The sequence below is a fragment of the Prinia subflava genome, chromosome 18, assembly GCF_021018805.1.
Source record: "Prinia subflava isolate CZ2003 ecotype Zambia chromosome 18, Cam_Psub_1.2, whole genome shotgun sequence".
NCBI lineage: Eukaryota > Metazoa > Chordata > Aves > Passeriformes > Cisticolidae > Prinia > Prinia subflava.
The window spans coordinates 6941061-6954313 of NC_086264.1; the positions used below are offsets into that span (position 1 = coordinate 6941061).

General features: G+C 37.7%; 1 protein-coding gene across 2 annotated transcripts in view; it reads right to left on the reverse strand.

Moving 5' to 3' along the window:
* Window positions 1–13253, reverse strand: part of SCLT1 (sodium channel and clathrin linker 1) — a 29440-nt gene that overhangs the window by 4143 nt on the left and 12044 nt on the right. For both annotated transcript variants that reach the window (XR_010082643.1, XM_063415323.1), the window contains exons 11-18: window positions 13029–13120; window positions 12242–12419; window positions 11158–11256; window positions 10559–10630; window positions 9825–9899; window positions 9224–9369; window positions 8748–8940; window positions 7220–7416 (exon numbers count right to left, since the gene is read on the reverse strand). Coding sequence is in view for 1 of the 2 variants with exons in the window: in XM_063415323.1 (XP_063271393.1) it covers window positions 7220–7416; window positions 8748–8940; window positions 9224–9369; window positions 9825–9899; window positions 10559–10630; window positions 11158–11256; window positions 12242–12419; window positions 13029–13120 (1052 nt within the window). In the remaining variant the exon portion in view is untranslated. The remainder of the gene's footprint in view (window positions 1–7219; window positions 7417–8747; window positions 8941–9223; window positions 9370–9824; window positions 9900–10558; window positions 10631–11157; window positions 11257–12241; window positions 12420–13028; window positions 13121–13253) is intronic.

Sequence of the window (13253 nt, forward strand, 5' to 3'; positions counted from 1 at the left end):
CACCTTAAATGAACCTTCACCTGTTGCTGAAACTGCATGCACTGAGGGGAAGCTAAAGCCTTCATTTTTCAGGGAAGGGAGGTAAGGTAGGAGATACTTTAACCTCAGATTTTCATCTAATTTTATAAACTTTTAAACTTAGTACTTCAAAAGTTTGGAAACTGATATATGGCACTTGAAATACAAGGCTGCATCTGTAACATCAGGGCACCGCTACATCTGGTGAGGAGTTTCCACTCACCTGTTCTCAACCCACCTTCTTCACCTCCTTCACCAGTCCCAGGGAGATATCATAACAACTCTGAATTTTTATAGAGATGAAAGTACACAGGCAGATATTTCAATGATGTTAAACGGTTAAAATCTCATAGAGATTGTACTTGTTATCACTTTTATATAAAGTAAAAATTAAAGATGGATTAGGACTGCAGGATCAAGACAGCAGGTTAGTATGTAACACTCTTTCTGTAAATTGTCTTCTGTAATTAGTATTAAGCATCAAATGAGGCCTTTTCAATATAGGAGACCAATTTTTAGGTGCCCTAAAAATTCTGAGTTACTGAGAGGAGCCTGGCTCCCGTGCCTGTGCTGAGGTGTGGAATTAGCATGCTTAGCAGCACAGACCATAAACAGAGTTTATGGGCTCATACACAGCTGTGATCAAGGAATTATTTTTATAATGAGATCACACTGAACACATATTTAAAAGGAAACAGTTTAACCTTGTAAGCATAAGGAAATGTGATGGCTATTGAGCTAGACAGTTGATTCATTCTGAGTGTTAACCCTCCCCCAAACACAACTCAGGAGATCTCAATATTAGAACTGAGCAATAACCCCAACTGCTGGATAATTACATCAGCCCCACTGCACATTGTCTTTGCTAAGTGAGTAGGAAACAAAAGGTGAGCTTCCAGCATTTCAGCAGACGGGTGATAAATCCACCAGCTGCAGCAAGTACTTTCTGCAGAGCTCTCATGACAAATATAGCATGTGCCAGCTGTTTTTTTGGTTGAATTATACTATAATATGCTTCAGTTACTCTTAGTAATTATGAATTTTGTGTACTGCCAGTACCTGCAGCTGTCTCTCATCCTGTTAATTTTTTTTCTTTAATGAACATCTTAAAATAAGCAGCTATGGCTGCCAAACATTACACAAGTACAGCCAAGAATAATATTTCAGAGAAAGAGGCAACTTCTTCATCTTGAGATGCCACGCAATTCATTCCATGTACTGTACAGGATGCAGGAAAAAGGAGAAAGCATTCATGGCCAACACTTCATATTTTGCCACCAAAAAAGGTCATTCCTCAGAGGCAGATTCTTTTCAATCACAGAAAAGATAAAAACTAAGAACTCCAAACCCCACACATGCCTACTGATGAGTCAGGCACTCTAACTATGACAAAGAAATGTGTCAGAGGCAAAAACTGGAACAAAGACACCCAAAATAGCTGCAGTCAGATGGCTTAAGCTAAGCAAAGTCTTTAAATATAAAAAAAATACAGCAAGGATTCCCTTTCGTTAAGTACTGACAATTATAATGCAAGTGCCTATTAAGGAAATTAAGGCATTCTGTATAGTTACTCAAATAAATGGGTTTATGCTACAAGTGTGCTTTATTTTCCCCATCTCCTAAAAGTTATATCTTGCTGCTAGACAACAATGGCAGATGAATAGGATTATTAATTTATTAGCTTGTTCACACTGTGTATTGTTCCTGAATTTTATTACTTTTGTAATTAAGGAGTTCAGATTTTAAAGCTCCTCAAATCCAATGTTTCATGGAAGCAAACTTATCCTCCCTTATTTTTTAGGCCAATGTTTATAAATTGTTTCCTGTTTTGTAGAACAGACCTGTGTACACCTATTTCTACCCCTATTCAAGCTAAACTGTACCTAAAGAGAGCAATCATCCATGTGTCTGACAGGCCAAAGCAATATCCATGGCAAAGCTGTGAGAACTGGCAATTTCCTGTCAGGTTTTCAAGTTAGGGGATCAACTTTTTCCCTGTCTGCACTTGTCCAGATCTGTTCCACTGAAGGGCATTGTGTGATGATTCAGTCATTTGTGTCAATATAAAACTTTGTTTACCCACATGAATCTTATTCTGTTCCCTGCTCCAACCAGAATCACATTCAACACAAATGAGCTCTTGGTGCTGGCCACTGGTGCAGAGTCTGGCAAGGGTTTATCTGCTTACCTGCAAAAGCCTCTATTTACCCCAACTCAGCATTCTCAAGACAAGGACATAAAAATCAACCAAAAATACTGATATGCCAATGAGATAGGATTAACCATCTTTTGTATTTGTGCATTTATCTACAGACCTGTAAAGGTGGGCTTCACAGAACAAATGAATCATCTGCCCTTATTTTTAAAACTTGCATACAGTCTGTCACTCCATTTTAGTTGAGCAGATGCTGGCAGATTGAGTTACCCTGGTTTTGCCTGAATTCTGCTTTCAGAGCTGTCTCTCTCAACCCTTCTACCCTCTGTTCTGTTGTTACTGAAGTTTATCTCCTTCCAATTCACAAATTCCCCAAGCATTCCTTTGGCATTGCTGATTCCACTTTCTGTGTGCTGTCATTTATTCTCCCCAGCTGAAGTCTGGAGAATTCCAGAGCTTTACACTGATGCTGAAGGTAACAAGAGCAGTCTCAGCCAGTCTCTTCCCCCACTTGTGGCCAGAGGAACCATGGATTACATTCTGGATTACAGTGCTTCACTGAAAGCAAGAGCCTCTAAAAACCTGCCCATGCTTTTCTCCCTTCTTTCAAAAGTAAATTCCTTCAAATGAAGGCAAGAAAAGTAAAAAGCTGCAAGCACGTGATACTGATTTTTTTTACCATGGCTTTCAAAGGCAGATCACCTTAAATTTTTGGGACATTCAAATGAGAGCCTAAAGTTTCACAATGGAAGCTCTACTCCCTGTAGATCAGCAACAACAGCAACATGGATTGCTTCTAGTTCTTACCGAGTTCTACACCCATTTGTGGAGAAGTGACACTGGACATCAAAGGAGCTTTTTCAACATTAAGTCTGATTCGGTTATTTAGATTACTTGGACAACATTCCACATATGCAGGAGGAGGGGGAAGGAAACAATTAGTAACTCAAGTATCAGTTAAACTAATGAAAATGAAATACTTAAATTATTCACCAAGACTTAAAAGCTTTTTATTGTGTTATGAAAGAAATTACATTTTGAAATGTTCAACAGTTTTATAAAATTTCTATACTTCTGTTTTCCAATTAAACCCCTGTAAAGAATATAAAAGATGACTTTTTTTTTTACAGTGATCACTCACTTGATATGATTTTACTACTATTTTATAATGCAAACATTTGCTGTCTAAGTTCACTTCAGTACATATCATTAGACCTCGAAGTACATTTAAAATGGACACAATCAGGGGTCACAGCAGTTTGGTTTCTGCCTCTGCCAGCGCAGACACTGTGGGAATAAAGGGAATAAAACTGGCAGTGAGTTGTTAGCCATGCTCCCAAGAGCAGAGTCTGGATTTGGAATGATGGCCCGTGTCACAGGGAGCACTGACCTCCCCAGTCACCTTCAGGGCTGACTGGCACCAGGGCACTGAAGCAAAACTGGCTCCTTGCCCTTCTGCAAGGTGAAGATGAGGTCTGTTACCCATAAATCCTCCTTAAGATGCATGCAGCATCTTAAGGTGCTCAGAGGGAAGAAAGCTTTTCTTAAAAATGAAGACTGTAATAGATTTGTATGAAGAAAATGGTGTAATTTAGCCTGCAGGTTTTCTGCCTCCTGTTTCAGCATTGGTTTTGAATTCCAAGTTCAGTTCTATCAGCAACAGTTACATGTTTAACTTGAATGAGATCCAAAGGTCTAGAAAAGCACAGAATAATTTTCAATGAAGCCTGGAAGTATCAATTTACTTATCAACACTTCTATCTGCAAGTTTTTCCCTGATCTATGAGATTCTTATGTTATTTACATTACATGCTCTACCATTACAGGTTGCAAAATTTACTTCTTAATTATTTTTCAGATCAAAATTCCCCTAACATTCACTGATGTTGCTTCATTCCTTAGAATTATTTAATGCTTCCTTCTTGCACATGGATTTCACCTCACCAACAAAACCCTGCACAGTTAGAACATGACAAATAAGCAGCACAGAATGTGGAAAAGTTAGCAGCTGCTGCTGCTGAGTTTAATAAAGAAGGCAAAATGTTTCAGACACCTTCGCATGGAAAATGAAAGCAATGAGGACAGAACTGGAAAACCATCGTGACTTTCAGGCAAAGGAATGGGAAACACCTACACTAACAAATGGGACACTGAGTCAGTGTTTACAGGAGCTGCACTTACAGCAGCCTCCTGCTGAAATGCAATCTAAAATGCTTCCCCCTACACATGGACAGGACTTGGTTAGGAAGTTTATAATTTCCTAGAAAACCACTCAGCTATAAAACACATTAGCATGCTGCAAGAGTAATGATTCTTGTTAAAAACTGTATTTTTGTTAAAAAATTAAATTCTGCTATGTGTCACCAACACATCCTCTGCATTTGCTCATGTATTTACATGGATCCTCCTTTCTCTCAGACCCCACCACGAGGCTTGGTGAGAACATTTCCTGCATTAGCCTCAAGAGACCTTCCAAACAGAGCATTTAATTAACAATAGATTAATTATTCTATTACCAGTATCAGTCTGTTATTTTGTGTTCTTACTGAAGTTTCCCTGATAATTGCATTTGCTGCAAAATTATTCTGCTTTTTAAATAATCAGCAACTTGATTTTAGTTCCCAACCCAGTAAGAAGTGATTTGCTGCTCTGTACTTGCACTCAAAATGTAATTGTGCTAGATGAAAAGAAATATGGTAATTATTAATTTATAATATAAGCAAGGACCTTTGTGCTGAATAACTACTGCAATGTAAATTTTGGAGCTAATTTTGATACCAACTGCATTCTGCACTACATTGCTGAGTGTCTGTCAATGCATATAAGGTGAAAAAGAAGCTGGCTTTAAAATTTCCAGGTAATATTGATAAGGTTCAGTTAGACCACTTGTCACCATGATATCAGAGCATCACTGCACAGATTTAATACCAAATTCCTGATGCCAGGCTAAATGACAACCTTCCTGTTTCTACTGCCAGCTTCCTTGCCAGGTACAGAAAATGCCTGATGAAGACTTCTATTTCCAGCTTTTGCAGTATGAAAAAGCATAACACACAAAACCATATCATAAAGTAACTGACTTAGCTTTCAGTCTTGCACCAAAATATCTCCTGAAGTCACATAAATAGGGACATTTTCAAAATTTACTACCCATTTTTCATCCAGGTTCACAAAGCAGACTTCCTTGAATTTTCTATGTCAGCATTTTGCTGCAGATAAATAAGGTCTAAATCTTTTGATCTGCTGTGACAACGTTTTAACACTGAACAGTAAAGGTTTTAGAGGGAAAACAGCTGCTTCACAGACAACTTTAATTATTTTGGAAGTCTGCAATTCTTCCTTTTTAACTGGAACTTGCTGAACCACATCCAGGATCTAGTGATGAACCTAGATGTTCAGCTGTGAGTTTTTGCATTTTGATTTACAGAAAATAAACTACAAGTTTTGGAGCTAAAATTTACCTTAGCATGAAAGATTGCAAAATAATTTTCTTCTCCAGATACTCCATTTACAAAAGAAGCTAAAAAAGTATCAGTAAGAGGCTGCTAATTACATCCAGTGAAGCTACACCACTGAAACTGTCAGTGAATCAGCACAGCTCCAGTCTCACACACATGCTCAATATTGATGTCTTCTCAAAGAGACTTCTCCCTTTTTGAAAGAACTGGTTAATAATAATCTTTGCAAAATACAGTATGTGTTAAGGGAAAATAAAGCCAGCCTGTATCTGAAGCAATAAGGTAAAAACCCTTCTGTAACTGTTTACTCAGGGAGGGTAGAGATGAGCACAGTTCACTGCAAAGATGGATATCCAGGTTAACAGTAGTGGCAGGGTAGATTTTCCTGGTTTAGAGAGCTGGGTTCTAATTCCACTCACACCACTGGAATTCTGACAGCCAATGTGCTTCAGAAACTGTAACTACAGAAATTGCATGGGATACTGGAAATATGATTGAAGCTGAGAATATGTAAAGCATTGCATTAACAATAAAACATGAAAAAACCCCAAGAGTACCCCAAAGGAAATGAAAGGTAGAGTTCACAGGTTCCCAGTTCTAGAGGGAAAAGATTTGTTTCCATGTTTACATGATAGTAAAGCAACTTCTGAAATCAGTCTGAGCAAAGAACACGAGTGCAGCACTTGAAGTGATTAAAGGGTTGCTTCAAATTTATCAAGCTACATAACCTGAATTTTTGTTCTCGAATATTCCTTTCTAACTACTTTAATTTAAAAGAAATCAGACCTATGAAATCAGGCTTCCTGGTTTAGCAGTTATTGCAGACCAGTGTGTCAAACTCCTCCAATTTTCAACCAATTTTGAAGAAGAGGAGATCTCGAGGACAAAAACTTCTCTGCAGTTCTATAAAAATACCAGGCTAATTTAATCTCAAATTAATAGTCTACCTGAGCTGAGAGCATTTCCTGAGCCTAGAAATGACATAAAGCATAGAAGAAACTTGCAAAACTGAAAATATTCTTATATTCTGCACTGCAAAAGACAAGTATCAGCCTAGAAATATGGATGACTTAAGAGAAAAGTAAAGTTTATACCATATTTTTTCTTAAAAGAATCTCCAAACCCATTTTTATCTTAATTTGTAACAGTAACTGCTCAGAAGAGAACATTAGATGTACATTCCAAGAGGTTTTTGCAGTTTATTTTAGAAGTCTGGAGACTCACTCCACAACTGATGTTATGGCTTTTCTGAAAAGGTATAGAAGTTCTCATAACCCAAAGTTAAAATTGTCTAAATTGAGTGTGCTGTATCTTGAAAGAGAAAACCAAAAGTAATATATTCCATTTACTCTTTGTCATGACAGAACCTCACACATTACCAACAAGATAATGAAACAGTGGAAGTTTTACTTCAGTGCTAACTTCCCAGAGAGCATCCCAGGTTGTGTTTAGATCATTCTTTGTTTTGCTGCAAGCACATCTTTCAGTCTGGACAGTTTGCCCTTGATGTTTTTCCACCACAGGTCTAGTGCCACACACCCAACAGGATCTGAAACACTTTGCAGAAGGGGAACAAAACTGCACTTACTTCAGCTTGCTGATCCTGGCTTCTGCAGTGTCAGTGAGGGTTTTTGTTTCTTCTTTCCAGCGGTTTGTTGCTTTTTGCTGAGCTGCCAGGAGACGCCTGAGCTCAGCAGTGGATCTGTGGCTGGTGTCCTCCATCTCCCTGAGCCGAGCTTCGTACCCACGTTCCTTCACTGCATGCTCGTGTTCCATTGTGCTTATCTAAAAAAATCCACTACAATCAAATCTCTCACTCTTTACCTTTTTTCTGTTTGTTTTATAATGCCAGAGTTAAATTTATAAACATTTGCTGAAATCGTGTAAGATACAATAATTAAACTTCTAATTATATACTCAGAGATCCGTGTTCCCAAAGCCAATTTAAGCAAATAGGACAACTGACAATAAAGGATAATGAGCTGTGTATGCTTATTTTTGTAAGTAATCTTTATTCTTCTCCCTTGTGCTTCCTCCACAGAAACAAGTTCATTCTTTTTCATCTAGCTAAATGTGTTAGGAGTTTCATAACTGCATCTGCAGGCCTTTGTACATCAGAGGGAAATGAAATCAAGCAGTGAATCTTATCTGTGACTATGAGCCTGTCTGATTAAAAATGAGACAGACAAAGATTTAGTACATGCTTTCTGTGCTTCATATCCACTACCTCTCTGTTACAAGATTCTGATCCTTTGTTTAAGGAAGGGTTCTGGAGTTGGACAAGAGTCCCTGTTCAATTTGACAGCTTTCTTTATCTTGCAGAGCAAAGTAAAAGCCAGATTTGAGCTGGTCCCCATTCACACCTTGTAAAACTGCTTATTGAGGTTGTCTTTCATTGCTCCAGGTCCTTAGATCCCTTTTTTTGGCATCTTTGCTCTGCAGAGGGAAAAGTTCCAGCAGCTTTATATGCTCAGAAAGCACATCAATGATGAAAGCTGCTCCTCCCCCCAGAAGCCACAGGTACCATGAGTCTGCTGAGGTTCCTACTCATTCCTTATCCCACCTGCAGCCTGCTCAGGGGCATTTCATGGAACGTGTGCAAAAAGAACAAACCAGCTCTCAGCTAATAACCAGCTAAGCATAGAGAAGAATTTCCTCTGTCCAGAAAATAAGAGCCAACACTTGACAGCCACACTATTAAATTATTTATTAGTTACACACTGTCCTGACAACATTATGGACACACAGGCAAAGGAAGACTCTGGGCAGAAGATTTCTGACACATTAGAGACAATAAACAAATGAAGATTGGATATTGCAGTATTATTTAATCTATTCATCTTATTTAAAGCAAAGAACATTTGAGTTCTTCTTATCAAGGAGAATTTAATACACATTAAAATACAATTTAATTAGCAAAGATTGTGTTACCCCATGGATTCTGAGGACACACAATGCAATGATAAAATTACTTTTAAGCAGCAACCAGGATGAATCACTGAAACTCTCAAACTTAGTTTAAACATTTAATGCTTTTTTCTTAGAACTGCTGCCTTACTAAGCAAATATTAGTCTTACATTACAAAATAAAACCCAAAACCCCAAAAAATCCATACCTTTATTTTAGCTTTTTGTTGAGCCTCTACTGCCAGTTTTCTCAAACCGTCCATTTCGTTTTGCAATTGTTCATTCTCCTGCTGAAGTTTTAGTCTTTGTTCACTGACAAAGGCACTCTTTTCTCTTTCTGAATCCAGAGTGCTTTGCAATTTACAGATAACTTCCTGGCAACGGGATTTGTCTTCCTCAGAGCTGAAAGAGAAGGAAAGTCTGGCTGCAGTGAAGAACTGAACAATTCCTGAACCAGAGAACAGCAGATACAGACTGGGAGCTATGCACAAATCAGCAAAGAAATTTATCACGATGATGGAACTGATAAAATCAATCTCAGTTTCAGAATTATGGTATCTTGATACCATGTCTGCTGCTGAATAAAAAGATCTGACAAAGCCCTAACACACACTGAGCAGTTTCAATAGTCTGAAGTAATTTCCATTGTTTTCTCACTTCTGTAAACTTCTCTAACATCACTTACTTCATTTCCAGCTGTTTCAGTTTATTTTGTGTCATCTGCAGGCTCCGCTGAAGGTCATCTTTGGCAGCTTCTGCAAGTAAATACTTCTGATGCAGCTGCTCAAACTTTCTGCTGTCAGATTCATGCTCTCTGGATTCCCTGTAAATCTGAAGAGTAAACTTTTATGGGAGTGTACTCCTCATTGCATCCTATTTTCCCAAGATTTAAAATAAAACTGAACTTCTAACATTGATGTTGCCACTTGAAAAAGAAAACTTTCCAAAGATCTGATCAGACATTTATTTTTTTCTATTGATCTTAATTGGAATATGTACCAGCATTCTTTTGGATTATGTTAAACATCTCTTTTACTTTTTACACTTTTCAAAGAACTGTATTTTTCAGTTTGGTGCTGCAGCTTTAAAAGACCTTCTGGATTTAAAAAAAAAAGAATGCAAACAACCTTAAAGTAAATAAATGAAAATTTACAATTAAGAAAATCTACTCAAAAATAAAATAAGAAATTAAGGGAGAAATACATGAAAATTGGGGAAAATCTATGTATTTTTTCTTCTGTAAAGAGATCTTAAATGTGATTTAAAAATACATACAATTGCCTTACCTTTTCAAGTTCTTCTTCCACTGCTCTTTTTTCTCTAATGGCTCGTTCAATTTGACTCTGTTTTTCTCCACATTCCTTTTTATAAAAGCCATTTTTAAATAAGATTTAATAAATCAAAATAAAATTCAAGAAGTGCTGAAGTCAAACCCCGCCCAGAGTAAATGTAGTTCTTGCTGCTGCCATGGATACATTTGATTCTATTTACCTGCTCGTTATTTACTCTATAGGATCATTCAATATACAGACCAAGACACATAAAGTGAAACCTTTTAAAAATAAATTTAAAGCAGAAATAGGTGCATCAGCATGGAATTCTTATGGTCACCTGCATAATTTATTACAAGTTCCTGGTTCATTCAGAACTATGATGTCTGTGATCCACAGACTTTTCCCTAGGATACCTTATCAGCTTTCATATCAGCTTTCCTTTCGACACACACAACTCCAGATAAGCATGGAAGGCTGAATTTAGTGTATCTCTTAAAGGAACAGGGATACTTAACAAGTGCCATCACATGGGAGATATTTTCTAGAGCACAGATCTCACTGTCACAATGCCTGTGACCTCATCTCTGGAGACATGCAGGATGCAATGTGCTATACTACACAACTACTCATTAATCACATGTTGATTGACCTAAAATACTAAATTCTAGTGCAAGTATTCCATCAGCAAAACCTAGAAGTCTCAAATGCTTTGCTACTGAAAATATTCTTATCCACCAACTCCATACCATCTGCAGAGCTGAAACTTCTTCTGTTAGCCGAGAAACCTGCAGGTTACATTGCTTCTTTGCAGTGTCTACCTGGGACAAAAACAAAACAGCAAAATCAGTCCCAAAAACTATTTTTCCATCTTGCTTTTTGACACACACACACACATATATATGTAGTCTATAGCTGGTGCATGTATATAAAGCATGAAAATATCTGGGTCTGCAATAACTGACAACTTATATTATGACATAAATGTCAGAAGAACAGTTATTATCAATCCACACTATCTGAGGGTGTTTAGGAGAAAAAAAGCACAAATGAAGACACCACAAGTGTCATTCACACCTTCATAGGGCAGCCTTCTCCATGCCAGTGTCTGCAGAGACACCAACAGTTTTGGTTCTTGTTTGGAACACATGTCCAGACAATAAATGCTGAAGAGGATGGTGCTGTCAGCATGCTGCCTTGCCACTTATTATCCAAATATAAATCTGGATTCCTTATATTATCCAAACTCTTGTGAGAAAACTGCTGGCAATGACCATGCACCAGCAGCAGCTTTTCACTCTGAGGAAAGCCAAAACTCTTCCCATTCTTTCTAAACATCGTAACTTACTTCCTTTCTAATTCTTGCAGCAGTATTCTCTGCAAGTTGAGACATTTCCTCCTGCAGTTTTTTGATCTCTTCTTCCTTTTGTTTCTCCCCAAAGAGTGCCTAGAAGAGAAATAACAAAATGAAATATATGACTGATATTTCAGTGGGATACTAAGAGCACCAAGACAAAACCCCACTGCTCAAAAGACACCTCCTTTTCCTTTTTACTTTGGGGTAGCTGGCACTGAGACTCAGTAACACTGACACTGAAAACATGTTGCACTAAATGCACTTCTTGTAAATCAGAACCACACAAAGAGTTGGTGTCAGTAGGTGCCTTTTTCTGATGGGACTTGGAGATTTTGGCTGAGCATGGAATTATACAGAAGAATGCACAGGAACCCAGAGCAAAATTTCCGCCTTAATCTCCTACAGAGCAGGGAGAAAACAATTCAAAATATAAAGTGTCAACAGATGTATATATTAATGTGCATTTTCTTATTCTGTTCATTAATAGAACATTTTTTATTTTTTTCTTCTGTTCATTGAATTTTCTTCCCAGTTTGAAAAATTCAGGATGTTTAAGCCAGAGCAGTAAATTAGGAATTGTTTGCTTTGTTTTGGCTCCTTCAGCCACGTTTTCATATCAATATTTTTGGCACAAACCTTATTCTATGATAGTTTAATCACACATTGTAGATAAAAGTTTCTTTTAAGACCTCTCCACATGTCTAGATTTCTTTGCTGATGACTCTGCACTTTCCTTGTTTCCTATGTCTTGTCTTTAACAGTGATAAATTTGTGACAGAACCTTCCTTTTTTTTTCTGACACCAGTATTTGGTAAGAAACTCTGAACTCTCATTAAAAACTTTGGAAATCCATGTTTAGATATGGTGTTATCACTTGGATGACTTTTATCCAGGCACTCAACATGTGCTTTGGAGTTTACACTGCATGACAAGTCTGAGTGATGTGTGGTTGTGTGGTCACATCCCAGTTTGCTCTCTATGCATGACTAAGTTCAGCACAACAGACACGAAAGCAGCTAGCTCGGGTATCCTAAATATCCTGATTTCTAGGAAATGCCTTCATCCAGTGACTTACCTGACTTTTTAAAAGGTTAGCTTCTTCCAAGAGCTGTATGCAGTCTTGCACTTTTGCAACAGCATCGTACTTCTCACTTTCTAGACTGGCAGACTTGACCTGAAGCTCTCTGATCTGTTCCTCCAGGGCTACTTTTTCTGTTCTCAGCCGTTCAGCATCTTGAACAGTCACACACAATCTACAAGACAGCAGAAATTTAACAATGTGATGAGTAATTAAGACAGTGATCCATTCAAACTGAGCTATTAGTAAGTATCTATTCATAAATTGCCCAAATTGCATTGCTCTCTGCTTGGTTTTGGACAGAGTATTTTGAGTTTGATGATCAATCAAGTCTTAGAAAGAAACAGAATTGTAGGAGTTAACTTGGATCTCTAATCTCAGAAGATCCTTAGAAGAATCCCAGGGATATCCTGGGATACATCATTGAAAATGTTCTATATTAAACCAGAACAGAACAGCCCCCAAAGAAATAAAATTTTCTCTGTGGAGGAAACGGAATAATTGGATGTGGGCAATGAAGTTGCAGCTACAGTTTTAGAGAAAGAAAGCCACTGGTAATTTCACAACAGCTCAGGAATTCTTATTGTCTAACTATGATTGTCACTATTGGCAGGCATGAGAAAGGACAAGAGAGTCTCAGAGGGATTGTCAAAAACATCTCTTTCTTACTTTCTAGCATATTTGCTACAAAACATACAAAGGCAGACAACCCCAGTATCTTTGTAGAGCCAGGGTATGATTTTTGCATGTATCCTGTAGGTAACACACAGGGAGCTCTCTTTACCTTATTTCTAACTGTTTCAGACTAGACTGCATTTGCTGCAAGCGTTTGTCAGAGGCTGTTTCTCTCTCCTGGGCAGATATCCTGTCTTCTTCCTGGAAAGAATTGAAAGCATTATCCAGACCTGATCTGAGCTTCCCTGAACAAAACAAATATATACTCACATAAAACAAGTCAGATAACAACTTGCAGTTAATTTAACATCAGCATTCAGAAAATGAATGTCCA